General features: G+C 40.1%; 2 protein-coding genes across 5 annotated transcripts in view; one reads left to right on the top strand and one right to left on the bottom strand.

Annotated features, from left to right (window-relative positions):
* The window catches only part of polk (polymerase (DNA directed) kappa), an 8,559-nt gene extending 2,838 nt beyond the window's left edge, over window positions 1–5,721 (bottom strand). The window contains exons 1-12 of one of the 2 annotated variants that reach the window (XM_020100934.2): window positions 5,593–5,721; window positions 4,316–4,538; window positions 3,888–4,007; window positions 3,599–3,751; window positions 3,225–3,356; window positions 2,954–3,104; window positions 2,599–2,820; window positions 1,620–1,744; window positions 1,257–1,423; window positions 1,123–1,155; window positions 922–1,018; window positions 20–191 (exon numbers count right to left, since the gene is read on the bottom strand). In XM_020100934.2, the coding sequence (XP_019956493.1) occupies window positions 20–191; window positions 922–1,018; window positions 1,123–1,155; window positions 1,257–1,423; window positions 1,620–1,744; window positions 2,599–2,820; window positions 2,954–3,104; window positions 3,225–3,356; window positions 3,599–3,751; window positions 3,888–4,007; window positions 4,316–4,444 (1,501 nt within the window). In that variant the 5' untranslated portion in view covers window positions 4,445–4,538; window positions 5,593–5,721. Of the gene's footprint in view, window positions 1–19; window positions 192–921; window positions 1,019–1,122; window positions 1,156–1,256; window positions 1,424–1,619; window positions 1,745–2,598; window positions 2,821–2,953; window positions 3,105–3,224; window positions 3,357–3,598; window positions 3,752–3,887; window positions 4,008–4,315; window positions 4,718–5,592 lie in introns of those variants that run through there. The other variant, XM_069523867.1, reaches the window with a different exon arrangement.
* On the top strand, window positions 5,683–27,416 carry cert1 (ceramide transporter 1). 3 transcript variants are annotated; one of them, XM_020100935.2, is made up of 18 exons: window positions 5,683–6,371; window positions 6,768–6,902; window positions 9,753–9,869; window positions 17,695–17,802; window positions 18,012–18,150; window positions 18,750–18,833; window positions 18,961–19,118; window positions 20,822–20,914; window positions 21,057–21,143; window positions 21,388–21,480; window positions 21,812–21,889; window positions 22,550–22,645; window positions 23,149–23,281; window positions 23,366–23,436; window positions 23,533–23,661; window positions 24,275–24,404; window positions 25,068–25,205; window positions 25,732–27,416. In XM_020100935.2, the coding sequence occupies exons 1-17, from the start codon at window positions 6,282–6,284 to the stop codon at window positions 25,193–25,195; spliced, it is 1,869 nt and encodes a 622-aa protein (XP_019956494.1). In that variant the 5' UTR covers window positions 5,683–6,281; the 3' UTR covers window positions 25,196–25,205; window positions 25,732–27,416. The 3 variants fall into 3 exon arrangements, with proteins under 3 accessions (XP_019956494.1, XP_019956495.1, XP_069379969.1); XM_020100936.2 differs by lacking the exon at window positions 21,812–21,889; XM_069523868.1 differs by lacking the exons at window positions 5,683–6,371; window positions 6,768–6,902; window positions 9,753–9,869 and adding an exon at window positions 14,473–14,568.
* The last annotated feature ends 110 nt before the right edge of the window (window positions 27,417–27,526 follow it).

Raw genomic sequence — 27,526 nt, 5'->3', positions numbered from 1 at the left:
AATTGCAAAATCGTATTACCCATGAGCCTCAGTCTGAGTGGCTGGGGGATTTCATTTTCTATTTCTGTTTTCAGTAGGTCCTTAGCAACAGCAAAGATGTCATCCGCTGTGGCGACGGCGTATGGCAGCGTCAGCGCCCTGGTCTTCACCTCAAATTTAACGTTCTTAAGCTTCAGTGTCACCGTTTTACCCTAAAGTGAAGAAAATACACAATTATGATCTTTTCTGTTTTCTTCCCAACAACCTTTTAAATCACTGACATAATCAATGTCCCCTCTTTAAAGCAGCTTTGACAAAATCAATGGGACATAAATAGAAGAGATATTAACCTGTACAATCTGTGGAATCAGCGATTGATTTGTCAGAATGCATTTTTGTAACACGCCACAAAGCACTTTCATAGTAATGTGATCACGTCCCAGGGAGACATTTCTGAGGCTGATAGTAGCCCCTGCTGTTTCCTTAATGGCCCTCTATTTCATCCCTGCTATCACGGCCACATCGGGACCCAGGCAGGGGGGTTATGGCCACGCTGGGGCCATCCCCTCCGTTCTCTATCAATTCGTAAAAGCAAAGAACAAGTTGAGGTAATTGAACGAGATTTGGTTTGGAAACAGGGCAATTCTAGGGCGGTCTGGAATGGGATTTTTTTTTTACATAAAACTCTGATTATGTAGCGTTCAAATTCTCTGTTTGTTATTTCCTTTAAGACAGTTCTTCTAGAACTCTGAAGCAACACCCAGCTGAGCTCAGTCTGCTGCAGCTATAAAATAAAACCACATGCATGGCTGACGTAACCAGGTCAGCGTCTTAGATCGAATGTTGTGTTGTGTGAGCCAAAACATGTTCTCACTCTCCCTGCTAGTACAGAACATGTGCACAGTGTTACTGCATTAAGAAACCAGCTCTGACATTCATTACCTTCAGGTCCTCTTTCTTCATGTCTTCTGCTAAATCTTCACAAAGCTCCCTGCATAAAGAAAACTGCTCCTCAGCTGTATTCAGTTCTCTGAATGTCCTGTGGGAATAACATGTCACAGCAAAATATGAGGTCAGAGAACAGATGCAAAAAGAATAGATTCAATCCTGTCAGGGTCAATTTATGCCTTTTTAAAATCCAACCTCTCTGTGCTCATGCTTTTTCTTTCTTCATGCCTGAAAGCAAAAACCATGAGCGTTATCACTTCTCTGAATTTCTTTGTTGTCTTTTGTTTTATTCGGTTGTGTTGAGTTTCGCCAAAATAAACAGACATTACCTTGGTATATATGTGGAGCCCAGACCCATGGAAACCTGCAAGAAATGGTGCCAGGCCGTCTCAGAGAACAACAATGACAGCAGCGCCATCTGCTGTCCAAGGTGAGAACAGCTACTGACGCCTAGCGCGTTCAGCATCTTCTCACTCACCTTCCCGACCCCAGAAACCTGAAGGAAAGCACAAAAACATTTCTACTATTTTTTTAATACCCACACAGATTTTCTTTCAACCACCTTTTCCCCATCAGCAGCACATCATTAATCACAAAAACTCTTGATTACATTCTTACATCTTTCCATAATTATTCATCGGCAACACCACAAGGCTCTATGTTTTGGTTTGAGCAATCAATGTTCACTGTACTTTGCGAATCGGAAGGTTCTGGATGAAGTCCATGACCGCCGCTCTGGTGGATGGGAGTCTGTACTGGCCGTTGGGCTTGTTCTTGTCACTGCACACCTTGGCAAGCATCATGTTTGGAGCGATGCCTAGGGAGGGTGAGAGGTGTGTTTGCAGATGAACAGCTGGTAAAACATGTGCATAATGTGGATCATAATTCTAAACATCAAGACACACTTTGCATATTTTATTATTATTATTGAGCACTTTTGTTATTGCAAAGAGTAAGTTACACAGATTTTCCACACGGACTTAAAAAGTCTAAAATTCAGCAATATGAATTTTTGGCCATAAATATGTTAAAATATTAGACACTGTTTCTTTCATTGTGCTTTAAAATTAGCTTTTAAAGACAAGGACAAATATTTTGGAAGTACGAATAGTTTACTGTCTCTGTGTTGTATGCCTCTGTCAGTGATACGGACATTAGCACGCTGTAGTAAAACTACAAAAAAGACTGATGTGGAACTGATCGCAATGTACTCAGTGTGACTGTAGTAATTTAAAGACTATTGTTTCCAACTGTCTCTACCTGTAGTTTGCAATGGAGCTGGGGTGTATTGAGGTTTATTCTCGACATGGTTACTTCACTTTATATTCACTGATGGGGAAGTGTAAGGATCAATTCTGGGACTTTGATATTCCTGCAAATCTATGGTAATTGGCATTGGTCATAGATTTTATTCATAATGGTCTTAAAAGGTCTTAAAGTCTAAATGTAACTTGTTGAATCCTGCAGAATCCCTGGTTACAGAGATAATAGTAAAGTTTCCTGTTGGAAGGAGGAAAACCTGAATTGAAGTTGAGCGTTTTAATGCTACTGTAGAAGTCAAAGAGAAATGCAAAATGATAAAAAAAAAACATATTGATTTATTCATTTAGAACATAATTATAAATAAAGAGAAATAATAAAGGATGCAGGTCTAACTCGTTTCCCCCTCACCTGCACTGGCAGTCAGCATCGTCTTCTGCTCAATGCGGAAGCGCATCTCTCTCACAGCTTCCTCCACAGACGTCCCAAACACCTCAAAAGCACCACTACCACCAGCAGCAGCATCAGAGCCCGGCAAGCAGGGAGAGGAGCTTGGGCTATCCTCAAACAGCACTGGAGACAGGTCTTTCGTCTCTGGCGTTGCTTCTCGGTGAAACTCAATCTGATCTTCACCTTTTTACAGAAGAAAAATTATTTCATACAATAATCAGATGGATTGTGAAACATGTCCCGCCAGATGGTCTAAAAACAAACAAACAGACCACACCATATAATCATTCTATCTTTCTGTATAATTTAGTCCTGCCTGTGGAAGTGTTGGTGGTGCGGAAACGATGTGTACGAGAGGAGTCCGGCCAGCTCTGCCTCTGGTCCAGATGGTCTGTAAAATCCAGATAGGCTTCATCCAGGCTCATTGGCTGGAAGTGAGGGTCATAGTCTGCAAAAATCTCCCGGATCTAACAGAGGGATGCACATTCATGAGCACCTGTTAGTTTAAGCAAGAAGCCACAAAAAGGCTGCATAGAGCTGGTTGTGAGTTTGTGTGTGTGTGTGTGTGTGTGTGTGTTTGCTCTTACCTCTTCACTCACAGCTCTGTATTTATCAAAGTTGGTTGGAACAATGACTAAGTTGGGGCAGAGCTTTTTTGCAATGAAGCCGGGCATAGCAGCTCGGCACCCGTACTTCCTGGCATGGTAGTTAGATGTTGACTGAAAAAGAAAGGGTGAGATCTGGTACAAATGTACAATGTAATGTATACTTCAACCATGATGATCATTTTTGTTTGTTATGAATTGAATTTCAGATAATCGCACAGTTTTTCTTTTACAATTACCATTTTTCACCTGACATATGTATGGACGTGTACAATACCTGGTGCACCTTCACAGCTAGCAAAAAAAGAAATGAGTGACATAATACTGTTTATTTCTCAGATAATATATCAACCTACCAGCATGCTCATGGATCCTACAGCCATGGGTTTGTCCTTCAGCTCAGGACAGTCTCTCATCTCCACAGCAGCGTAGAAAGCGTCCATGTCCACGTGCACAATCGCACGGCTTAGATCGCGACTCCTCTCAAGCGTTGAGGCCATCCTGTCCACCTGCACAGAGAGATTTGATCCAGAACACTTGTAGCATGATGTTTGAAATGTAGCTGTTACACCTGATCACATTTGTGTGTTTTAAAGGACGATAAGAGAAAAGCTTTCACTATTTACGGGCCATAACATGTCTTACTTGAGCTTGTGCTGTCTTTAGCTGCTGATCTGTGATCTGTGCTTTTTGAAGCATCATTTTCTCAATGCGCTGGTTCACCTGCTGCTCCCTCTTCAGCTCATTCTCATAAAACCTTGATCCCTGCAGCAGAAGGACAACACAGAATTACAGGAATTCCAGATTCTGCAGCACAGACACAGTGAAAAGCATCAACAGCAGCACATCTGTGTTCCAGGACTGTGTCATTACACAAACGGGACTTTCACACAGGGCTGGACACAATATGTAACAGTGGACATCACAAGTCATCCACAGCTCACGAGAGCCTGGTTTCTACTTTTCTACACACACCTTTAAGAATGATGCACGTAACACAGGCGAGACTCTGTGTAGATGACTGTGAGTATGTATGTTTGAACTAATTGAATAAGTGACTTGTTTGAGTTGACCTTGGACGACTCCATGATGATCTTGTTGATCTTGTCCCTGTCCAGACCCTCCATACCAGCCTTGTTGTCATTGAGGGCCATCCTGGAGAGGAAGCCCTCTCCTTTGGTGGATACGACCCCATTCTCCATCCTGAAGAAATGTCTTTCAATGGCAAAATAGTCGTTTTTTGCCAGTACGGTCCAATGTGCTTCGATCTTAACTCTCCTCTAAAGGCAGATAAAGCTGTAAAATAACGTTGCTGTGTTATCCATGATATGTGCGCCTTCTCAAGCTAGATCCATTAACCATCAGTTAATCACAAATAACACTTCTATATGAATCAATATCCATCAGCTGTTTTACACTGGATGTACTGAGTCTGGGTCCCGCGCTCATGTCCCTACTTGTTTTGAAACGGACTGCACTTCCGCATAGACTCGTCATCAACGGGAAGGCGGGGCTTATTTGAATGACTTAATATATATGTACATATGTAGTATATATACCGGTATACTATATATACTATATATACCATATATACATGACTAATTTAACGTTAAAGAGATGTTTGTACTGAACGTTGGATATCACAGCGTTCCACCAAGAGTACTTTTACAGAATCGATTTATTTCAAATGAAGTACGTAATATAACCCAACATGAACATCGTTCACTGAAATTAAGTTTCTCCAGATTCTTTCATTTTATTTTATTTAACAGATTTTTACAAGCTCGAGTGGGGAAACAGCAGCTTGTATTCGACAGCACTGTTTGAATAAAACATTTTTTTTAATTTACATTTATTTTATTTAACTTTGACATTTTTAGTTTCAGGTTTCATGAGTTGATATATAGTTATTTCTTGTGTTGTTAGACTGAGGTGATATAAATGTGTGGAAAATAGACAGATCACTCTGAAAAGCTGGTTGCTGGGGGCGGGGGATCAGGAAATTCTCTAAAAATAAAACTGTGGCAAAGATCAGTTCACTCAGAGTCACACTGGGAGACATTGTCTTATATTATTATTATTATATTGTGTTATATTATGATTATATTGTGTTATATTATTATTATATTGTGTTAAAACTACAAAACATTCATGGGAATTCAGACGTTTTCATGGTCGAAGTCAAGTAAAACGAAATTTAAATCTAGTTTCCGGTTTCTTTTTTCAAAATAACCTAGTTTTGCATGGTATTTCAGATACAAATCATCTTTAATATACAAATAAGCATATCTAAAAAGAAGTATTGTCCATATTAAATAAATGTACCCACCATAGACTCTTTGGTACTTACCTGGGATGTTTTTGCTCTTGCTCTCTTCTCCCCAACGTGATAAGAATATGCTTTTATTTTGAAGACAGAGATGAATGAGATCCGGTGAGGCTGTGACTCCGCCCAGCTTGACGCCCCTCTCTGTGTAGGTACACAGTGGAGCGTGGCCGCGGCTCCTCCAGTCCTCCAGAGCCCCGTGAACACGAGCCCGTCAGTCCTCCGCCCCAGCTCACTCAGCTGCGGAACTACAGCAGGCAAGCAGCCCGCGGCGGCTCGTCACATGTCCGCTGAAGTCGAGGCTCGTTGTTAACACCGCGGCCTTGTTTCTCCTTCACTCTTTCGAGCGGAGCTAACGAGCGCGCTCACAAGTTGCCCGTTAAGTTAACGCTAGCTAGTTGCGTCGTTTGACAGCTAACGCTAACTAGCTAGTCTCATTGGTATTCGACGTCAGTTTCAAAACAAAGCTTGCAAAACCCCCGTGAAGTTGAGACTCGGCTCCGTTGCAGCCTGCGGCCATCCTCTGCTGGAGCACTGAGTGTAATTTTCGTTTACCCCGCTGTTGTTTTGATCTCCAGACCTTATGTTCAGTGGCGTTTGAGGCTAAAGTTAAATCTGTCAGCTGGTTTTGAGCTGGTGTCTGGAACCTAGCAGCTAGCGTCGAGCTAGAATCACAGCCGATTCCCCTGTTGTGCGTCGGAGCTCGGATTTAAATGTCCGAGAAGAGTTCATCGTCCGGCTCGGACGAGGATGTGGACCCGGAATCTGGGCAGCAAGCGGAGCTCGGAGGCGTCTTGAGCAAGGTAACGTTAGGTCAATTACTTTAGCATGTGGAGGCTGCAGAAATAACTTTGAGCTGCTAGTGTGAAAGGAAGGGGGACATTGAATTGTGAATCACTGCATGCACATAACACCTTATCTATCCCCCACTTATCAGATGTTCACCTTTTACTCATAGTCATCTTTGTGTCCACATATGATGTAGTGTTTGTCTTTGCCTCTGAACAGGATTATAACCTTGGTCTTGTGTTACATAGGATGTATTGATATGTTTGTTTATGATATAGTATAAGGTGTCCTTCTGTGTCTAGAAAGGCTCAGTGAAACAAAATGTCATTATTATTATTATTTGGACTTATGGTCTGTTGATTCCAAAGTGTTACTGAACAGTGTGTCTTCTGCCTCTTGTTTGTTTACAGTGGACAAATTACATACACGGATGGCAGGACCGATGGGTTGTGTTGAAGAACAACACTTTGAGCTACTACAAGTCGGAGGATGAACGAGAGTACGGCTGCAGGGGGTCCCTGTGCCTCAGCAAGGCTGTCATCACAGTACGTGTTTACATGGTGCCAGGAAGGAATATTACTGCTCTCTGAGGCACAAATAGCTGCACTTGGGATGCACGATATGGATTTTTTTCAACCAATATCAATAATAACCTGCTTCTCACAGCCAATACTGATAACCAATTATCTCACATTTTTGTATCCAGAAAAGAACCTCATGTCACCTGAACACTGTTAGTAGTGCAGTGATGCCTTACTCATATTCAAGTATTTATCCAGCATTTTCTTCGCAACCTGATTGTACTGTTTCCATCACTGCCGATCTGAGCAGATGAAAACCTGTTTGTAGAGTAAATGTTGATTGCACCCATTCCCATTGAAAACCAAAGCCAGTTGTTTGTGGGTATTAATGGGTTTTTTGACCATGGAAAAGGAGCTTTACGTTGGTATCGATCAGTATCTATGAATGTGTGTGGCAACCACATCACACAGGGGAGCGGTCTTCACTTTCAAGTAAAATGAAGTAAAATGTTGGACTGGTGTTGAGTTGGAACCAATTCAACAATTTAGTTGGATTTTAGTGAGTAAAAGCTTTAACATAGGAGAATCATACAATAGGGTTACTTTTGATGAAGTTACAATGTTTTGATCCTGTCTTTCCCTGTCATCAACGTGGACTTGAACTTTTATTCCTTTAAAGATAAAAAAGTAAACATTAACTAGTTATGAGGCTGTTGCCAAGATCAGAAGTAGGTTTGAGACCTGTATTTTAGCAGACAAAGGTAGTCTTGCTCCAGCACACTTGCATGTCCCCCCCTCTATGGCAGTCATTTTACAGGTTGCTTTAAATTGGCATTCCCTATAGCTAAAATTTAAACTTTAATCACATACACTGGAGTGGTTGGATCTATATTCTCCCTGTGCAGGCCTCCTGTTGGTGAGATTAGCTGATATCCCACACCCGGGTTAAATATACACTGTTTTCTCTGAGCATGCCGCCACCAAGTACATTGGCCAACTAATGGTTTTACTGTGATTTATGGAACAGGATTATATGACTCAAACAAGATTAAAACCACAAAAGTTTACAATTAGTTTCTTCTAGTCGGATGGAACATTCCTGCATTTGCGCAGACTCAATGAAACTCCACATGTTCCCCCTGTTTTGTAATTTTGTTAAAGTGGGCTAACTAGGAGCTTACACAGTTTACTAACACTTAATCACAGATACTTAGTAATAATATGACCCACACTGCCACTACTTACCACCCCTCCTGTCTTCCTAAATATCTGAAGCCAGTGCTGTTTAAGAAGGCTTGGGTGTGAGGAGTCAGGAGTCGTTTTTTAACAGCAGTTTGTTACAATTGTGAGGCTCAGACACCACACTGTCCTTGTATGGAGACAAACGTGTTGGAAATGTTACTGTCTGAACGTTCGTATCAACGACCAAGATCCATTTTCACAGCACTCTTGAAAGTAATACTGAATATTGATGGTTAATTTGTCAGATATTATTTCAATTAAAATTTAAACTTGCATAGAACACACTTATTAAAAGATAGCTAATAGAAAGAAACAAACTTGACTATTAGATGTTTCTTTTGTGAACTGTGACTATCATCATTTGACTGATAACCTCCTCATTCGAAATACTGAGGATGCCACAGTCAAACAGGAAAAATAGGCAATGCAGCATGGATATACAGTAGTGCTTACGTATGGAGAAAGAGAATGTTCCAGTCCGCAAGAATGAGGCCTAAACTGGATTGTAAAGCAGAGGTTTATGGGCCGTGTCTGATACAGCACAGTAAGATAAACTGGGTTTTCTCTCACCAGTAATGGCATCACACCTGGATGCACTTGAAGTTACCATTGTGTGCCCTCCCTGCAATGAAATTTTGTAACTGGAGGGCATTTTTAATGTTATACCTTTCCAGGAGGGAGCTTTATCTCTGAGGCTGTAATTGAAAGTAGAGAAAACCACTTGTCCTCAGCAGCATCCCAGATATACAAGTTAAAAAAATGTATCATCAGTGTCTAGACAATGTTGCATAAAGTTATGGAGGCTGACATTGTGTGTTCAGAGCTGCGGTGTATGTCACCATTGTCAATGGCGGCAAATAAAGCAGCACATGAGCATCATTCAGCAAATCTAATTAAACGTGGTCAACATGAGGTTTTGTCAGCTGACAGAGCAGCTGTATTCTCGATGCAACAGAGGAGAAAAGGGGAGTAGGTTCAAGTCAACTGCGTCTTATTTGGTATAAGGAAGATTTTGCAGAGCAGATCTCTCCTAAGTCTCCTCGGTGGAGTGCAGCGGTTAAATTCTAGTCTCGGAGGAAACTGGGAAATTCTTTGTTACACGTGTTTGGGTGCCAGTCAGTGTTTGGAGCTGGGTGGGGTGCATTGCAGAGCAGAGCAGGAAAGTGGAATAGTTGAGAGATTTGGCCCAAGAGTAGAAGGAAAGGTATGAAGACCTAGGATCAAATGAAGGCACGCTGGAAGAATATCTGTTTCTTTTGCACTGCTCTGCTGCAGTCGGGTTGTGCTTTGAGAAATAATGCATCAGCTTTTAATTAAGATTCCTGTTTATTGTGTGGCAGAGGCTTTTCTGTGACTGATTTAATCCATGTGTTTCAAGAATGTGTCATCACTATTCAGCCAGTGTTGTAAACAGACTGACACATTTTGAGAGCAGTTTTTGCAGGATCTTTTCGCTCCTATTTCTCAGTGGTTTTGTAGAGTTTGAAGAAAATGTTACATTCTGTTTCTGTATTTAGTTTTTGAAATTAAAGATATTTTGCTTTTGGTTACAATATTTGCTGAGTTGCCTCACACACCAATACCAAACCAGTGTCCAATAACTATTTATGACCTCTTGTTCTTTCTGTGCAGCCTCATGAGTTTGACGAGTGTCGTCTTGACATCAGCGTGAACGACAGTGTTTGGTACCTCAGAGCTGAAGATCCTGAGCAGAGACTCCAATGGATTGAGTCGATAGAGCTGCACAAGGTGAGTAGCACGCTTAATCTCCAACAGAGATTTTCTGGACTTGAATCCTTTCTTTAAAAAAATCCTGGGTTTGCTCTTCATACACACTTTTTGGGAATTTTACCAAACTGTAAGCAAGTCAACTGCATTACTCTTGAAAGACGGTTTGATACTGCAGATGGTGAAGGTGCCTGAAACCAGCCCCATTGATACAGATTGTTGGTGTGCTTGGTGTTTGTCAAGAGTCAGAACAAATATTTGTTTTGAGTTTTTTTGGCTATGATAAGTATTAAATTATTCGCTGCTTGTCTAATTGCTGACTGAAATTGTAGCATTATTCACATATTTCAGGTATTATGGTTCAGTTTTGGGTCAGGCTGTTTGTTCAGAACAGACAGGGTATCCACTTTGTTCAGTGAGCTGGGTGTGGCTGGATGGAGATTCAGACACACAATCTAACACAGAGCCATTTACCCTGGGAATGTGAGGAATCTGAGGAGTTGGGGTGGGGGTATCCCCTGCTATCAGATACCAGGCAGCTGCTCACTCTGTGAGGACATCTAGCTAATGATGTATGGTTCCTCTAAATAAGCTAATTTAATATGTGTTCATGGCTTACTGTGGTTCAGATGATTATTGTTACAAAGGTTGGATTTAGGTTGATATGTGCATTGTGCGGGTGTCTTGGCTTTGGCAAGCTTTTCAGTCAGGAGCACATCAGGGTGGGATCTCTTCGCCTGGCTTGCTGTAAGCCTTATGACACAAAGATCACAATGTCTTAAACATGTTGAGATGAAAAAGATCAGATGCAGTTGTAGATAGTATCTTAATAACAGACATAATGTGGCAATATTGAGACAAAGGCATCTAGTTCTTTGTTTTATCCAGATTTCGAATATAAACTATTGCATAGAAAAACTTAATTATGTACAGGTGCAACAGAAATAATCTGTCAAAAACTAGCTGATTAGGTGCCTGTTTGGTGTGGGGTAGTGGGTATTTGGGCAGTTGACATATTATGTATTTTGATGTTGTTTTGATCCATTATCATTCTAACATTCATAAAAACAAAAGGTACTTCTTTCACAGTTCACTCAACAAAACAAATATGCTCACTAATGATGTGAACACAATGTCCTGAAGTACTCAATCACATGGTTGAGTGAATGCATGGTGCATCACACAAAAAAACACTAGTATAACAAGACTTATAGTGATAGCGAGTGGATTTTCTCATAATCACCTGAAAGTGTAACTTTGTTTGCTCACCAGAATATTTGTTCAGTTGGACATCTTGGACAGCTCACTGTCCCAGTGGTCGCTAGTCGGCTGAGTCACTCTAGTGAGTCAGTTCTCCTCCCGCCTTCATTCCTCTCACATAATTATTTTCTCTGACAGTTAACATGTTTCAGACTTGGGTCTCTTCAAGCTCATCATCTGTGACAGATATTATTCTTGGCTGTTTGACAGATTTTAATTTCTTCATCTCTGCAGTGAAGACGTCAGAAGAACTCGTTTTTGCTCGTCATGAATTGAATTCCTTCTTGGCAGCAGAGCGTGTTACACCAGCCTTTGGAAACTCCTGCACATTGAGCTGGCCTAACAAAATAGTTCTTTAGGAATGATTAACTTGAGAACTTGCTACTTTCGACTTACTTTATAACCGGACTTCTTGGAGAAGACGTTGTCTGATTTCACTTAACAATAGTGGTGCCAGTGGTTGTGTACACTGTAGATCATAAGCCATAAACTAAAAGGCAAGTATATTTGCCTGTATTTATTAAAGCTAATACAAACTATCATTTATAAATAAAACCTGTTCATCATGTAAATTTATGTCATTAGGTAGCTGGTTAAATTAAACAATCTCTGCTTCATGCAAGGAGGCTGCTTTGCTGGTTCAATTATCGTATCACTACCTAAAAATATAAACACAAAACACGTCAGCCATGTTTTTTGTTCATGTTTAGCATCATGTGCCTGGAAAGCTCGGGGGTCAAAAATTGGAAATTCCAACTTGGAAAATATCAATTTACTAAACTGGAACACAGCATAAACCTTAAAATGGTAGCAAAACTCTGCAGTGTTGAAAATACTGTACAGACAGTGCAATTACTTGGGTTGTTTATTTATTGTGGTTTTGTGTTTTTAGTGATACTTAGGCTGAATAGGAATTAATTGGGTCTTTAAGTGCTTTTTGTTTTTTTGTCTTGCTTTCATTTGCAACATAAAAATATCACAGTTGAGAGACCACGGTAAATGCACCACCCTTGAAAAAAACAATCACTAGCCTGTGAACTCTCATTAAGCCCTGCTTCTCAACCAAACTGGTGTCATGGATGGTTATGTGCTACTGGCTGTTGGCATGTCAATTGAGTGCGAGTGACCGTAGCCCCCTTGTCCATTAACAACGCTTTGAGAGTATTACAGGGTTATGTCTGCAGTGTGACCTTCAGTAACCTCCCTAAGCTTTATTGCAGCACTCCCTGCAATCACTGATGTAGGTGAGATTGTCAGCACCGCTCCCAACTGGACAACAAAGGACTTGCCCTGTGCAGTGTTCACCACATGAATTCTGGGTTTATTTTTTGTGTAAGGACTCACTAGGACATGAACCAGCAAAGCCTACATCTGGATAGTGTCACTATTTCTGGTATTTAGTTCCCATAATATGTTTGTGTTTTTCTTTTACATTTCCTACTTTTATTTGATTTGTTTATTTATTGCTTATTAATCAACAGACAAATGTTAATTAGCCAGAGTTAGCTCTATAGGCAAATTTTCATCTGCTATCCCTAGCCAGCTCTAACAAGGCAAACGGAAATATAATGAAGTTACTTTTTATATAAATAAAAATATCTATTTATAACTAATATGCATTATGCATACCATCCAAACTAACTGTACAATAAATCTATGATTAAAACACTGGCTGATTAAGTAAATAACCCATGATTAAAAAAACTGCACCTAATAATAAATACCAAGCAGATGAGTAGTGATGAAAAGACTGCACCCAATAGAAAAAAACTGAACTTGGAGAAGCGAACAAAATAAAATCATCATAAAAATCAAACGTACAATGCTGAAAAGAATTTCATCACAAGAAATGTTGAAAGTAAAACAACTACATCTGTTCAACATCAGTGTATTATTTTGAATTATAGTCCTTGTGATTAAATCTGAAACATAAAGTAGCAGTGGTATATTTTTCAGATTCACCGTCATATTTTTGAAGAGATGTCACCACCACCAAATTAAAGCACAATCTTAAACATATGAAATGTAACTTTGGTATTGCCCTACGCCGTTAGTGTTGGCAGGCATTTAACACAAAATGGGCAAAGTCAAACATGTCTGCAGACATTTTATAAAAAAAAGTCTCTGTCTAAGGTTATGATGTAATGGACAATAGAAAAATGCATTTCATTTTCCACCCCTTCCCGTTTACAAATGTTACACTCTTTCCTGTGGAATAGAGTGGAAGCATCTGGTTTCTAGCCCCGGAGGCAAAATACGACATATAAACTGAGCACAGACAGACCCCTAGGCTGTGGTCAGGTGACATAGACTTAAAGATCCAGTGTGTAAGATTTAGGTGAAAGGGATCTTTTGGCTGAAATTGAATTTCAAATCATCTTTGTGATGTTTTCACTAATGTGTATCATCTAAATTGTATGAATTGTTGTTTTCTTTTCCCTAGAATGGGGCCTTTATATTTAAATACTTTATATTTACATCAAGGCCGCCATGAGTACAGAAAACAACAATTTGTACAATTTAGATGAAACACACAGGTGAAAAAATCACTAGGATTTTTTAGGTTCAAGGTGTGTAACAACATTTTATTATTTAAAATATTGAGAAATGTTCTAGGGTTTCTTTTTTTAGTCAATACTGAATACCCCAGGCTTGTTTTATCTCTATATCTAACAGCTATAAATGTGGTTTCAAATGTTTTTAACAAGTCATAATTGCAAAGGCAAATAATTTACAGAAAAAAAATTAGGCTGTTACTGTGAAGGGAAAAAAGGCAGTTTTTGTGCAAGTCCATTTGTGTTTTTATGTGTGGGTGTGATTGTGTTGGTGGTGGACAAACTTGTGGTAATTGCACAGATGATAAGTGCAGCTCTTGATGAATAATGCATTTTTTTTAATCATCCGTTCTCACAGCAACAAAAATCAAGAGAGACACATTGATCATACTGAGGAGACTGTTCCATTCTGTCCGATTGAGAGGGGTGGTAAGTGCAGGGAATGGGGAAAACCCCTTGTATTTATTTGTAGTTTTTAACACCACTTCATCAGTGGGGTTGTTGGCACAGTCTGAATCTTACTGGTCCACATAAGACTTCATAAGGGGATGTTAGCAAGGAATGAAAGGAGTGTGATGTGGGTAGAGTCTAAGCAGAAGATCCAAACAAATGTTGCTCTCTGCCTCCCACACTGTCTCTCTCTTCCTCTATCTCTCTCTTTCTCTCTGTCATAATGCACTCATCCAGCCATTTGGTACTTAAGTGGTTTAGCACAAAAACAGCTCCAGACAGCCCTTGTCTTTCTTTCACTCTCTCTCTTTCTCATGAATACATGCATGCATCCTTCATTTTTACCCCTCTCTCACTCTCTCTCTTCCATGCAAATGCAAAGAGTCCGGGTTGATTGCTCTGTGATTGGTGCAGGACGTAAAGATGGACAAGATGAAAAGGTTTCACGTATCAGGGTGTGTGATCTGTTGAAAAATGAATGCAGCATGAGTGAAGTGCATGCATGTAGTGTGTCTTTGAGTCCATGTTCGTGTGCGTCTGCAGAGGAAGTGACAGAGAGCAGACCTGCCTGGCTCTGCCAAGGATTTACAAGACTCTTCCTCTCGGCTCACTCCCGTCTCTTCTGCTTCACCAAGCAGCCAGTGTCTGCCTCTTCCTCTCATCGCGATGTGGCCAATGACTTTTTTCCTCCCCTCTCTTTTCCCTCGCTGCTTTCTTTTGACTTAATGATCTAAGCTGAGCTTGTATCGCTTCTCTTCTCCTCCTCTTTCCTTTTGTTCATCAGCGAGGTGCTGCCAGGGAAAGCGGAGCACTGGATTTGAGCCTCTGAATTGTCAGAGCGTTGGGCGTGTTGGGGAAGCGTCTGGGCCATGTTGGGGCCAGCAAACTGCCGGGACTGCAGCAGTGTCCTGCTCTGCTTTGGCTGTTGGAATGGCAGAATGGTGGGCTTATAGGTGCATGTTGGCATGCTGCTTTCTCACTGTCAGCCATCACTGAAGTCTTTTAATAGTTTGGCAGTGGTTACTGTTCATTTGCCCTCCCTCATCTGTACATTAAATAAAATATTACTCTCTGTTGACATGCATTGAGTTTTTCCCATTGATAGCACTGATGGGCTAGCATTGAACTCCTCTGCAGGTTGTAAGAAATCAGTCACCATGTTTTTGTGAATCAATCTAATCCTTCATGGGTGTATGCTGGACTACCAGTGTTTTTATTAAGAGGTGGTTTCCTTAGCAGCAGTGTGCTCAGATATGTAGAAGTCTTCAGATGTAGTTGCTGTGGTCACTGTACACTCATCTCAGTTCCATCACAGAGATGCCATATTCTGTGTTTTGTGTGTGAGTGGGAGTTTAGTTTGCATGGTTGTGTCATGCAGCTTACCAGCGGTGCATAAAGATGGCTGTCACTGGCACTGTCACAGTCTGGTCTTAAATTTTTCATTGCAGTGCGATGGTTTGCCTCATGGTTTTCTAGCAGCAGTGATGATTTCAGCAACCTATATATTACTATCAATCAATATCTTAGACTGTTCAAATTGAATAAACTACGGCAAATATAATCTGTCAGTCTTTTAAGAACAGCCCATATAGTCCTAAATACTGCTTTTTATTTTATTACCTTTGTAACTACCTTGCTGTCATTCTTAGCTCTTTAAGTGTGGGCTTTATAGAAATGCCAACAAGTAATTAGATAAATAAAATAAAGAGACGTGTTGTTGCAGGAAACATAAATTACACATAAACAGAGGATGATAGTCTATATGCTGTATAAACACACTAAGAAAGTGGTTGAGAAATAAAATCCCCCTGGCACTGTCGGTATGAAAACATTAATATTTGTGGAGCCATCAGTGCAGCTGAAGCATTTTCCAGACCACAAAGCAATCTGTCAACTATCATTGACCTTTATTAGAAATTCAAAAACAACTCAACTCTTCCACTTGCTATGACGTGCCAGTCACAGCTCAGACACAGCAGCTGATAGTTAACCACTGGATTCCAGTGTGTTTTATCTACACTTAGAATCTACACAACTAAAGATACTATATTCAACAGACCTTTTAAAACTGAGCTGTAGTGTCTCTATGTGAACAACACTGAATGTTGAAATCTTCACTGTTACTGATGCTAAAGTTTCTTTGTCTGTAAGCAAAAAAAAAAGCAAAACGTATTGGATGGATTGTCACAAAACCTTGTGGAAGAATACTGTTCAGGCCAATCAATTTTGGTGCAAATCTGGATGAGGGGATGGATCCAGAATTTTTTCATGAGATAAGGTGTTTTTCAACATTTTGCGTTGACTTCTCAGAGAATAATTGATGGAGCTTGATGAAAAAAGATTAGGCATGTTTAGAGTAATGATATTTCTCAGTGTGTGAAATTTCTTGCACATCTGACAAAATCCCGATTTAGTGAAATTCAATGTGGTTTCATTAGGGGACTCTTGGGCTTTGGCGAAGATAAACACTTGACAGAGTGCCCTTCTAGTTCAGACTGGGTTGATTAATTGGTTGTATATTGTTGAATTATTTTTTATTTTTCACTGCCTTTATGTGGTTTGTAATAATATAAAGTTTTGTTTTTTGATTGCAGTCAATACATACATATTTAAGTTGACACTAGTTCTTTTTTGAATGTAAACATACCCTTAAAGTGTCATAAAAACACTTAGCAGATGTATCCACCCTCAGGTTTGTCATCTGTCTCCCTCTTGTGTTTGCTCACTGTTCTGCAGTAAAACCACTGCATGTCAGTTAGCCACCAGAAACAACTTAGTCTCTTTACTGAAATAAAATGAGGAAAATGACACACTAAACCGAAGCAAATAAATTTAGACTAAAAAGAACATAACACCAACATGTTTGGGTCCTGGTTTAAATGGAAAATAGTTTCATACTTAAACTTGTCACACTGGCTCCATGTTACTGTTTCTAGTGGATGAGTGAAGGTATACGTTTAAGTGTGGGGTTCTATTATTTGGTTTGAATTTACCATCTCCCTCTGATGTAGTGGATAGCACAATGTACAGTTAACAATTGTAATATGTGTCTTAGGTGTTGTTGGCAGGGTGTGTGTGAACATACACTATGAATAATAAAGTTTTGTCATTAAGCTGAGTTGGCACTCCCAGTCATAACATGGCTGTTTGATGGAAGTATAATGCAGTCTCTAATGCCCAGTCATATATCTTGTTTATAATCCAAATATAATGTAAGACAGTTCACACATGTCCCAGTAAAGATGTTTTCCTGCAGAAAGTCCGTATTAAGCTTCGATCTGTCCATTATTGGATTCAGTGTGAATTTTTTCCATGAGTATCAGATCTGGTTGTGTTGATGTGTGTGTAGGTGTCTGTTTGATTCTGCTCAGCATTACTTACTGCTGCCGACTGATAGAATTGAGCTCACTTTTCCTCTGTCTAGTTTGTATGAGCAGCAGACCTATTTATTTGGCAGATTGTTAAATGTGTTTTATGCCCTTACTGAACTTCTATCCTCCGCTCTTTGCTTCTCCTCCCTCCATAATCATACTCACTCTTTCCTCTATTCTCTCCCTCTTTGTGCCTTGTCTGGGTTTCAGGCCGAGTCTGGTTATGGTTCAGAAACCAGTCTGAGGCGTCATGGTTCCATGTTGTCTCTCACCTCTGCAGCCAGTGCCTTGTCTGCCACATCCACATCCTCCTTCAAGGTAAATGAAATATTTTAGCAAGACATGCTGGTAACATTACTCTGTTAGTGATAATAATTAGCTTTTTGTACTACTTCTTATGACATTCACATCATTGTCATATATGGTTGACCCAGCAAAATGGAGACGACTCTTTATCTAGACAGCCTTTTGTTGAATTTCTACTTTAGTTGTTTTGCGTCTGTGCTCTTCTCTTTGTTTCTGCACAGAAGGGCCACAGGCTGCGTGAGAAACTCGCAGAAATGGAGACCTTCCGGGACATTCTGTGCAGACAAGTGGACACCCTGCAGAAATACTTTGACTCCTGTGCTGATGTTGTCTCCAAAGATGAATTTCAGAGAGACAGAGGTACCTATGCTATAAATACACCATTTAAGTTGCTTGTATCTTGTCCGAGATTTATTTTAAATGTATTTACATTACATTAGTTAAATTTGCTCTGTTTTACCAAAACATATATTATAACACACAAATGCGTGTGTTTAAAATTGTGTGGGCATGGTGTAGCTAGTATCTTTTCTTCTGGCAAAGGACAGAAGTGCATAAGAATAGAAGTAGAGTAGTTGGATAGGGATCATTGGAAAAGGAAACAAAAATCAATATTCACTTATAGGGCACTTTGTGAGTTGTGTAATCTCTGGCAGAACCTTTCTGTGGCCTTAAAAATACATTATATATCAGATTTGATCTCATGTGGCTTAAACAAACCTGTAATGCAATCTGAATGACATTTTTTTAGAACATTGTTTGTGTCATCAACAGTTGTCCATTTCAGAAAGAAAAAGTCGCAAAGTCTACTAATCCTGTTGAAAATGTTTGTAAATGTAGAAACATTATGCTCTGTGATATATGTCCAGGATTCCGTGTTCATGTTATCTTATATCATGGTTAACTGCATATATAAGTAGTAGATAGATCTAAGTTTGCTATTGTTTTAATACCAATAGTTGAGGATGATGAAGATGACTTTCCTACCACTACCAGACCTGATGGTGAATATAATCACAACAACAATGGCAGCAAAGAAAAACGTGAGTTATCCTGCAGAAACAAATATTCATTGTTTCATTTGCTTGGTCTGGTAATAGTTTGTTTATTTTTAATCAAACCATGAGGAAGCCTGATATTTTTTTAATTTATTCATTCTGTCTGTGCCAGTATTTGCTCCTGCCAGCCCCAAAGACATCAATGGAATAGACTTTAAGGGGGAGGCCATTACCTTCAAGGCCACAACGGCAGGCATCCTGTCCACCCTGTCCCACTGCATCGAACTGATGGTCAAACGAGAGGACAGCTGGCAGAAAAGATTGGACAAGGTAAATAAAAGAAATGTCACCCCGAAGTGTCAACGGCAGTTTCCTGAGTGGGCGTGTCAGCAGGCGGGGCTTTTTGGAAGTGTCACAGACTGAAACTACAGTAATTGTTGCTTTCCATTGTCTTCAAGAAGTTGGTTATTATGAGCAAGAGTTTGATATTTGGTCCTTAAGGTGACAAGGTTGTGGTGCAACAACAGACAGTGGTTGTTCTGGAAAGATTAAAATATGAGTTTCTGGTGATCGCTTTTTTTTTTTTTTTTTACATTTAAAATACATTATTAATAAACATGTTAGACGACCCTTGATTTCATGTGGTATATGGTGGTAAAATAGATCATTTGTGTAAGTCTGCCTTAAGAAAGGGGAAAAAATTGTTTTTTTACAAATGTAACAATTAATGTCTGTATAATTAACACATTAGTTTCACAAAATGCACCTGTTTCCTATAATGACCTTTTGTTTTTATTAACCTGCATGATTGGAGTTCTCTTGACACTTTTCCACACCTTGAGAGTGCCTTGTGTCTGTAAAGTTACACCCTTTGGAGCTGCTTATGCTTACATCCTGATCAGCTCAGCTGATGTTGTCAGACCAGTTTTTTATGTGTGTGTGTGAAGGTGTGCTGCCCAACCCTAAAACTCAAAAGCTTAGAAGTGTTCTCAGTTAGTCAGTTAGACTGCTCTAGTGAAACTACCTCAGTCTTATCTTTGTTTGGTTTTATGTGTGTGTGAAGTTTAGCTGCAAGTATGGAGTAGGGAAATAGAAATCGCTAACAAAGCACACACTTAAAGGAACAGAATACACCTGCTCAGGCTTGTACAGAAAGCGAAAATGACGTCTCGGAGTTTATGGAAGCCCTCGCTACGAAGGAGGACAGAGCTGCTCACATACCAGACACAGAGATGGATCCCACTACAGACGGGCAGCCACATCTTTTCAGTATGTCTCTTTCTGTCTTTTTCACAAATCTGACGATAGGATCCCCCTCTGTTTATTTTGTGGCAAGTGTTGCATGTCCACACTTTCCTTTAGGCAGTTTTTGTGTCTCTTTCTGTCTGGTTCCTTATTGAAGCATTGTCTGAGGAGAGGTATTGTTTTCTATTACACTAGACTTTTAGCCACAACTGCTTGAGTTTGCTCTTGCTCTTATTCCAGTGGGACTAAGCTGTCTGAATTGTGAACTCTTTTTTTCTCAGCAGAGTTGAGTGGACTAACCAGAGCCAAATAGCTAATGTAGTCGGTCCTTGTGCTTTTGCGTAATAGATAGTGGTTGCCGATTATCTTGCAGTTCATTGGTTGGTTTATTTTCATGAAGTGAGTTTAGTTACATCTGACAGGAAATTTGACATTTGGTAAAATATGAATGTGCGGTGCTTGTGACGGGCAGACATCCCTTACTTTTGATTAGCTGCGATCTGATGGAAGGAGCATTGTCACTGTGGCACAGATGTTTTCTGACTCTACAACACTGAAGTCTAATTATTTATTTTCAGAATGTAAAGGATAAGCAGACCTCTTGTAATTGCAACACAGATGTTATAATTGGCATCTATGTTTACATGCTTTCACAATCGTTTCTGTAACTGCACTGTTCTCTCTCTCTCTCTCTCTCTCTCTCTCTCTCTGTCTGTCTGTGTGTCTGTGTGTCTGTGTGTCTGTGTGTGTGTGTGTGTGTGTGTGTGTGCGTGTGCGTGTGCGTGCAGGAGCTGGAGAAGAGGAGGAGGGTAGAAGATGCCTACAAGTGTGCTATGCATGAACTGAAGAAGAAGTCCCACTATGGAGGCCCAGACTATGAGGTAAGATCAAATTGAATGAATTTGAAATAGTGTTAAAACAACAGTACAATCACTTTGTCCCATTAGTTTTACTCTTTAATGGGCTGTTCCTGTCGGATTTCCAATAAACATACAACATTTATTAATTGTTTCATCTGAACAGGAGGGTCCTAACAGCCTTATCAATGAAGATGAGTTCTTTGATGCGGTGGAAGCTGCACTGGACAGACAAGACAAGATAGAGGAGCAGGTGTGATGAAGATTACAAGTTTTTGCACAATCATAATGTCCTCTTTAGTTTTGATGTATAAAACATTCATACATTTACCTTAGAAGCCACATTGTGTATTGTGTTGTTCGTACCATCCTCATCTTTCTGCTTCTGGAAAAAACACTTGAGCACAGTTCCACACATAACACACAGAGATCTTATATGTCTTTGTTGTTCGGGGTTTTCTTAATCTCTCTAACCACACTCCTCTTGTGTCCCTCAGTGCCAGTCAGAGAAGGTCAGGATATCTCGACCCTCTTTAGTTACTCCCGGAGACGCCTACTCCACCATCGGTACACACCGATATGCCAACAAGGTGCTCAACACGTTTCTCACGTTCACTTTCATGTTCTCTTTATTTACTAAGTCTAGAAGTTGCTCCTCTTCTCTGCAACTCATCCATCCAGTTCGAAGCCAAGACTGTTTACAACCAGTGTGACCTGTCGATAAGCCCTGCAACTTCTCTACACTGATGCTTCAATAACATGTTCTCAAAAATACGTCCTTCAGCTTCATGTGGTCACACACAATGTGTTTGTGCTATATTTCAAGATGTGCCTGTGTTTCCTCGGGTTTGCTGCAGCGGCACTTCTTTAGGTTCTGTTTCTTATTTCTTTCTCTTTCGAACCTTTTTTTTCGGTGCACAGCCCCATAGCCACTCTTCTTCCCTGTCCTCCGTTGAGCTAATCAGTGCTTCAGATGACATTCACAGATTCAGCACTCAGGTACTGTATTTGGTCAACAGAGAGATCATCTGTCTGCAGGGTAATGCAAAAAATGCCTACTGCTTTTTCACTGCAGTCGGAGAATGCATGAGAATGTCTACTAACCAGTCTCTCCAGGATCTCAGACAATTCATATGCTTTGAGTCCTGTGTTTATAGTAGCTTTTAACACCCATGTCTATAGTAGTATAGTATGGTGTAATGCACTAAAAACCAAACTGGACAAAGTCAAAATTCCCGGAGAGACTTAATGGTTTGTCTTCATTACATAATGGTTGTCATCATCTCACTGATAGAAGTCTAATGTTGCATGGCTGGAATCTATTGAACCATTTCATTTCCGTCTTGTTCTTATCTCGCATTACTCCGACTTCCACAGCATGTGCAGGCATGAATCCAGACTGGTTATGCACTGTGTTTGTAATGCATCATTGGGATGTTGAATAACATACCTTAGGCAGGATTGTGTATTAAATATTTATTTGTGTATTGCCCAGTGGCTTCCTTTCTCAAGCAATTCCTAAAATTCTGAAAAGGAAATATAATTTTTTGTTTGCCCCCTTGTGCCCCATCAAAACCAGTTTAAAAGCATGTCCTCCAATAGACAGAATAGCAAAAGAGTCTCTAACGTGTTTTAAATCAATATCTGTCCATCTCTTAGGTGGAGGAGATGGTGCAGAATCATATGACTTACTCTCTTCAGGATATGGGTGGAGATGCCAACTGGCAGTTGGTAATAGAAGAGGGAGAGATGAAGGTGAGTATAGAGAAGCAAATCATGAATCATTTCCCTTTTTGAATATTTCAAGCTCAGGCACTGAGGTTGCAGTTGAAGCACCAACAGATCAGGAGCAGGGAAAATTATTAAGAAAGTAACAAAAAACAGACGCAAACTCCACTACTGGAAATGCAAAGGAGCCTCTGTTTATTAATGCAGAAACTCTCCAGCCATCTAGGTCACTGGGCTCCACCAGAAGTCAGTCCCTTGTTCACCCCGCTCCTACACTAAGATCTTCTAAAAAGTTATTACTCTCTGTAGCCAGGGCAAGATTTGAGACAGAGAACCTTCACTGACTGTCAAATAACCTCAATCAGACAAGCTACCTCAGTGGCCTTTAAAGCTCTATTCATGTGTTATCTATTGTCTCTTTAAATTTGTAATTGCACCCTTTGTTTTGTGTTTTGTTTCCTGTTTGTGAAGCACTTGGCAAACCTGTTTGTAGTACTGATTTGTTCTGTCTCCTGCTCTGTGTGGAACAGGTGTACAGGAGAGAGGTGGAGGAGAACGGTATCGTCCTGGATCCTCTAAAAGCTACACATTCTGTGAAGGGGGTGACAGGACATGAGGTCTGCCACTACTTCTGGGAAACAGATGTCCGAATGGACTGGGAGAGTACGTTCACTATTTCAGACTTGACCATCATATCAGCACATTCTGTTTAAATGATGTGACCTGACTGACCTGTTCCTCCCTCAGCTACCATTGAAAATTTCAACGTTGTGGAAACGCTGTCTGATAATGCTGTCATAGTTTACCAGACGCACAAGGTAAATATTCTTCATGTTGGTTGGTTGGCGTTTTTAAACCGTGTTGCACAACTGATCGGTAATATTCTGAAAGCCTTTCTGATGCTTGTTTTTCAGAGAGTGTGGCCGGCCTCTCAGAGAGATGTGCTCTACCTGTCAGCCATCAGGAAGATCATGGCAACAAACGAAAATGATCCAGACACATGGCTGGTTTGCAACTTCTCTGTGGACCACAACAAGGCTCTTGTAAGATGACTGACTGCATTACACCTAGTTTTTGAAAAACATCTCTGTAAACTTACTACTATTCCTAATTTCATACCTATATAAGCACTGTGATCCATTTGTTATAAGTTTGAAGATGCATAACTGCAAATATCCCTCAGTCAAAAGCAGAACAAAAGCCCAGCAATTTGGGTTTGGAAGTTTTCCAGAGTTTGCCTTTCACTGCATCTTGATTGAGAATTTCCGTGTCGGCCCCTAACCTCCAAAAGCTTTTGAACCTCGTCTTTTCAAGTTAACATTGTCTGTGTCTTCTACGTGTATAGCCCCTCTTTTTCATCCTGAGACTGTATTCTTCCAGCTTCTCAGATATTTCCTGGCCTGGCAGTAAAGGTTCTTGAAAGTGTTTGGAAAAAAACCAACTCAGAAATTTGCCTTTACACGAACATCATGTTTTTGAAATTTCAAAGAATTGTTCGGACTTCAGAAGATTTTCTAAAAGGAGCTTAAGACTCTTTCAGCGTAAATGGAAGAAAGAATGATTTTCTTCACCACAGTCACTCTGTCAAATCTACTACAGTGAGATATGTGGCAGCTAAGGTAATGTTTACATTTCCATTCCTTATTTTGCTCTCAGCCCACGAACAGGTGTGTTCGTGCCAAGATCAATGTGGCCATGATTTGCCAAACACTGGTCAGCCCGCCAGAGGGAGATAAAGAAATCAGCAGAGACAACATCCTTTGTAAGATCACCTACGTTGCCAATGGTATGTGCCTCATTTTTTATCCAAGGAAAGTTATGCAGCTCAGAAAGCAAAGCCTCTCTATCACCGTAATATCACCACACGACCTTTGATAAATGCCAGGAGGAAATGTTCAGCTGAGCCCAAATCTCATATCAATTCAGGTCAAACTTTATTTACTCATCTATAGAGAGAACATACTAATATAAGTAAAACCAATTGAAAGTAACCTCCATAAATGTTCTGCAGAGGAGGGATTAATTAAATTTTAACGTAATACTATTTGAAATATCAAATTGGTAAAGAGAATCTGCTGTTTGTTATTAATAATCAGATCAAGTAGTGAAGTCCTCAAGAGCTTAACTGTCGCATCAGTGTAAACAAATTCAACTTGAAAAATAAACCTTTCCCCAAATAGTGTAGATCAACCTCATATTTCTTGTTGTTAGCGTCCTCTAGACAGTCCCTCACTTCCTGTAGACATGACATACTCCAGCACCACAGACAGAATCCTGAGCCGTTTATTGTTATAGAGGCCAGGCAGTGGTGGGACTTCATTTGAAAGAATAGTCACTAGAGGGCACCCTGGTCCACAGTCTGAGCTGTTCAACATGGGTTAATGACTCCTCCTCTTATCATCAGTCAGCACACACTCACAGAGTTTCTGATAATCTCCCCTCTCTACAGTAAACCCAGGAGGCTGGGCTCCAGCCTCAGTTCTCAGAGCTGTGGCCAAGAGAGAATATCCCAAGTTCCTCAAACGATTCACCTCCTACGTCCAAGAGAAAACTGCAGGGAAGCCGATCCTCTTCTGAGCACTACAAGGTAACCAAGAGCTCGAACACATCCAGCTTCAGAAATGAAAAAGCAACGTACTTTGATTACGCTGTCATTAAATCTCCTGGCTGATGCTTGATGTTTAATTTTGAACTGGGAAAAGGACAGGTGTACAGAAGCTGGTATTATTGCCTCTACCAGTGAGGTTTTGTTTTTCTCTGAGTTTGTTTGTTTGTTTGTTTGTTTGTTAGCAAGGATTAAACCAAAACTACTTTACTGATATTCATACATTTCTTTGGGTGGGGTGGGGCCTGACTGAAGAAAAAAAGCTATTCAATGTTGGCGTAGGTCAGGGGGCAGATCCAGGAATGTTTACACTTTCTTTAACATTGCTTTTTCAACATTTTTCCACATTTCCTTTCTGTAATATAAGGTGTTTTAACATATTTGTTGATTTCTCAGAGAATAATTCATGGATCTTGATGACTTGAGTGTGTGCAATCTCTTCTGAGAGCCATTCTAGTTTCAGTTTCTGTTCTCTTGTGGTGGTGACTTGATCTTTTCTCTTGTTCAGGCTTGTGAGGTTTCCACTGGAGAGACTGTGTTGTCCAGCAAACAGGCCCTGGATGACCCATTCAGCTGTTTGCAGATTTCTACCTGCAGGACCTCTTATCATCCACAGACACCTGCTTGTAGATGAGACTGGTTTTACAGCTTTAATCCATCAGTAGTTCTAATCCCAGCCACATTCTATTGGCGTAACACCATCTACTGGTCATGGGTACATTTGTATGTAAATTCAAGAGTTTGCAAAGTGGTTTTTTGAATTGTTATTACAGATTTTCTTTTGTAAATTGTTTTGTACATTTCTTATGATTACATACTTCATGACTTATTTGGTTTTTGCTCAAATCACTAGTATTACAGCTGCTTATTTTGCTGTTGCTAAGGTAAATACCATGAGGGAGGAGCGTAGATATTGACAGGATGAGGTGTGGTACAGTGTTTCCTCTTCTCTTGCCTTCTTTTGTCCCTCTAGTGACAACTCTCTCTCTTCTGCAGTTTGATGGAGGGTCAGAGCCTAAAGCTTTGAAATCTTTATATTTATAGATTGTTTATAACGTAGCTTTTCGCTGTGCACCACGGACACGATGTATTGTACAGAGAAAACGGACATACGTTTTCAATTAGTTTACCAATGTGAGAAATGTGAATTGATTGTTACGTGCTTGAAATTTATGACTGTGATGGTCCAAGGAAGTGGGAGATGAAGAGCATTTTCCTAATGAACTCACCTTGAACAATATTTTTGCCATATTTGAACTGATCATGAATAATTGGGTTATTAGGATGTAGTTGACTGTGGTCTGCAGGTAATAAGTTGTGGTCGAGTGTCAGTGTGTGTCCGTCTTAAACCGCCTTGTTACACACACAGATATTTCAGCTATATTGATAAAATTGACAGATATTTCCAAATGAGCAGCATAGTGGTTTATATAAAAATCCCATCTTTCACTGAGTTGAGACATTTCGCACACTGACATTTTTTTTTTTAAACTAAATTTCAGCCCCCAACGAAGCAGGAAAAAAAAACCAAGTGACATTTGTAAATTTCATCCTGCTGCTTTTCTGCAGGTGAAGGTAGAGTTGTAAAATTGCTGAGCAGGATGTCATCTCCTCCCTACATTCTCAGTCATACTCTGAACAAAACATTTCACAATCCACACTACAGTGCAGTGGCCTCCCACCCTTTTGACTGATAAACTACCCCTAAGAATGCCTTAGACCCCGGGATGCGAACTCCTGGCGTTCTCTACTGTACAGCCGCCACCAGATGTGCATTTATCAACCTTGAAGTGAAGCGGGGGGAGGGAGGGTCAGCATTTCACATCATCTTACCTCAAGATTTCAGTTTGCTCTAGATTTATGTGTCATGCCGTCGTCGTACATTGGGAGTTTTGCAATAGGTAGATCCACATGCTTAAAAAAAATGAACTAAAGGGGTCAGAGGTCACGAAGGATCAGGATCATTGATTTGCTGATGATTACAAGAGCTAGATCTACGAGCGACGTCAGCTGAAGAATGCATTAAGCATTTTTAATTTTGATATTTTCTCAGTAATCTACACTTTATACTTGTAAATTTCTAAGTTGTACATCAGAAGTGTTATTATTTGCACTAAATGTAATGCAATTTGACAATGTTCTGTAAATTAAAATTGTTTCACAAAAGAATTAAAGTAAATGTGTGTCGCTATAGTCGCACTGCTGTGAAACTGAGTGGCAAAATTGACAAATTAAATGGATGAATGATAAACATGTACAGTGGTATGCAAAGTACTGCTTCAGGAGCCTTAACAGAAGTAGAC

The sequence above is a fragment of the Paralichthys olivaceus genome, chromosome 4 (genome assembly GCF_024713975.1).
Source record: "Paralichthys olivaceus isolate ysfri-2021 chromosome 4, ASM2471397v2, whole genome shotgun sequence".
In the NCBI taxonomy this organism is placed as follows: domain Eukaryota; kingdom Metazoa; phylum Chordata; class Actinopteri; order Pleuronectiformes; family Paralichthyidae; genus Paralichthys; species Paralichthys olivaceus.
Note: the sequence above shows the minus strand (reverse complement) of the source record. Positions and strands in the feature narration are given on the sequence as shown.

What these genes read in the sequence shown, in the direction of transcription:
- cert1 (XM_020100935.2), top strand. Translation starts at nt 6,282, where the DNA reads ATGTCCGAGAAGAGTTCATCGTCCGGCTCGGACGAGGATGTGGACCCG. An exon ending in TCAGCAAGGCTGTCATCACA is followed by an intron (nt 6,903 to 9,752) that starts GTACGTGTTTAC and finishes CTTTCTGTGCAG; the next exon opens with CCTCATGAGTTTGACGAGTG. An exon ending in TAGTTTACCAGACGCACAAG is followed by an intron (nt 23,437 to 23,532) that starts GTAAATATTCTT and finishes CTTGTTTTTCAG; the next exon opens with AGAGTGTGGCCGGCCTCTCA.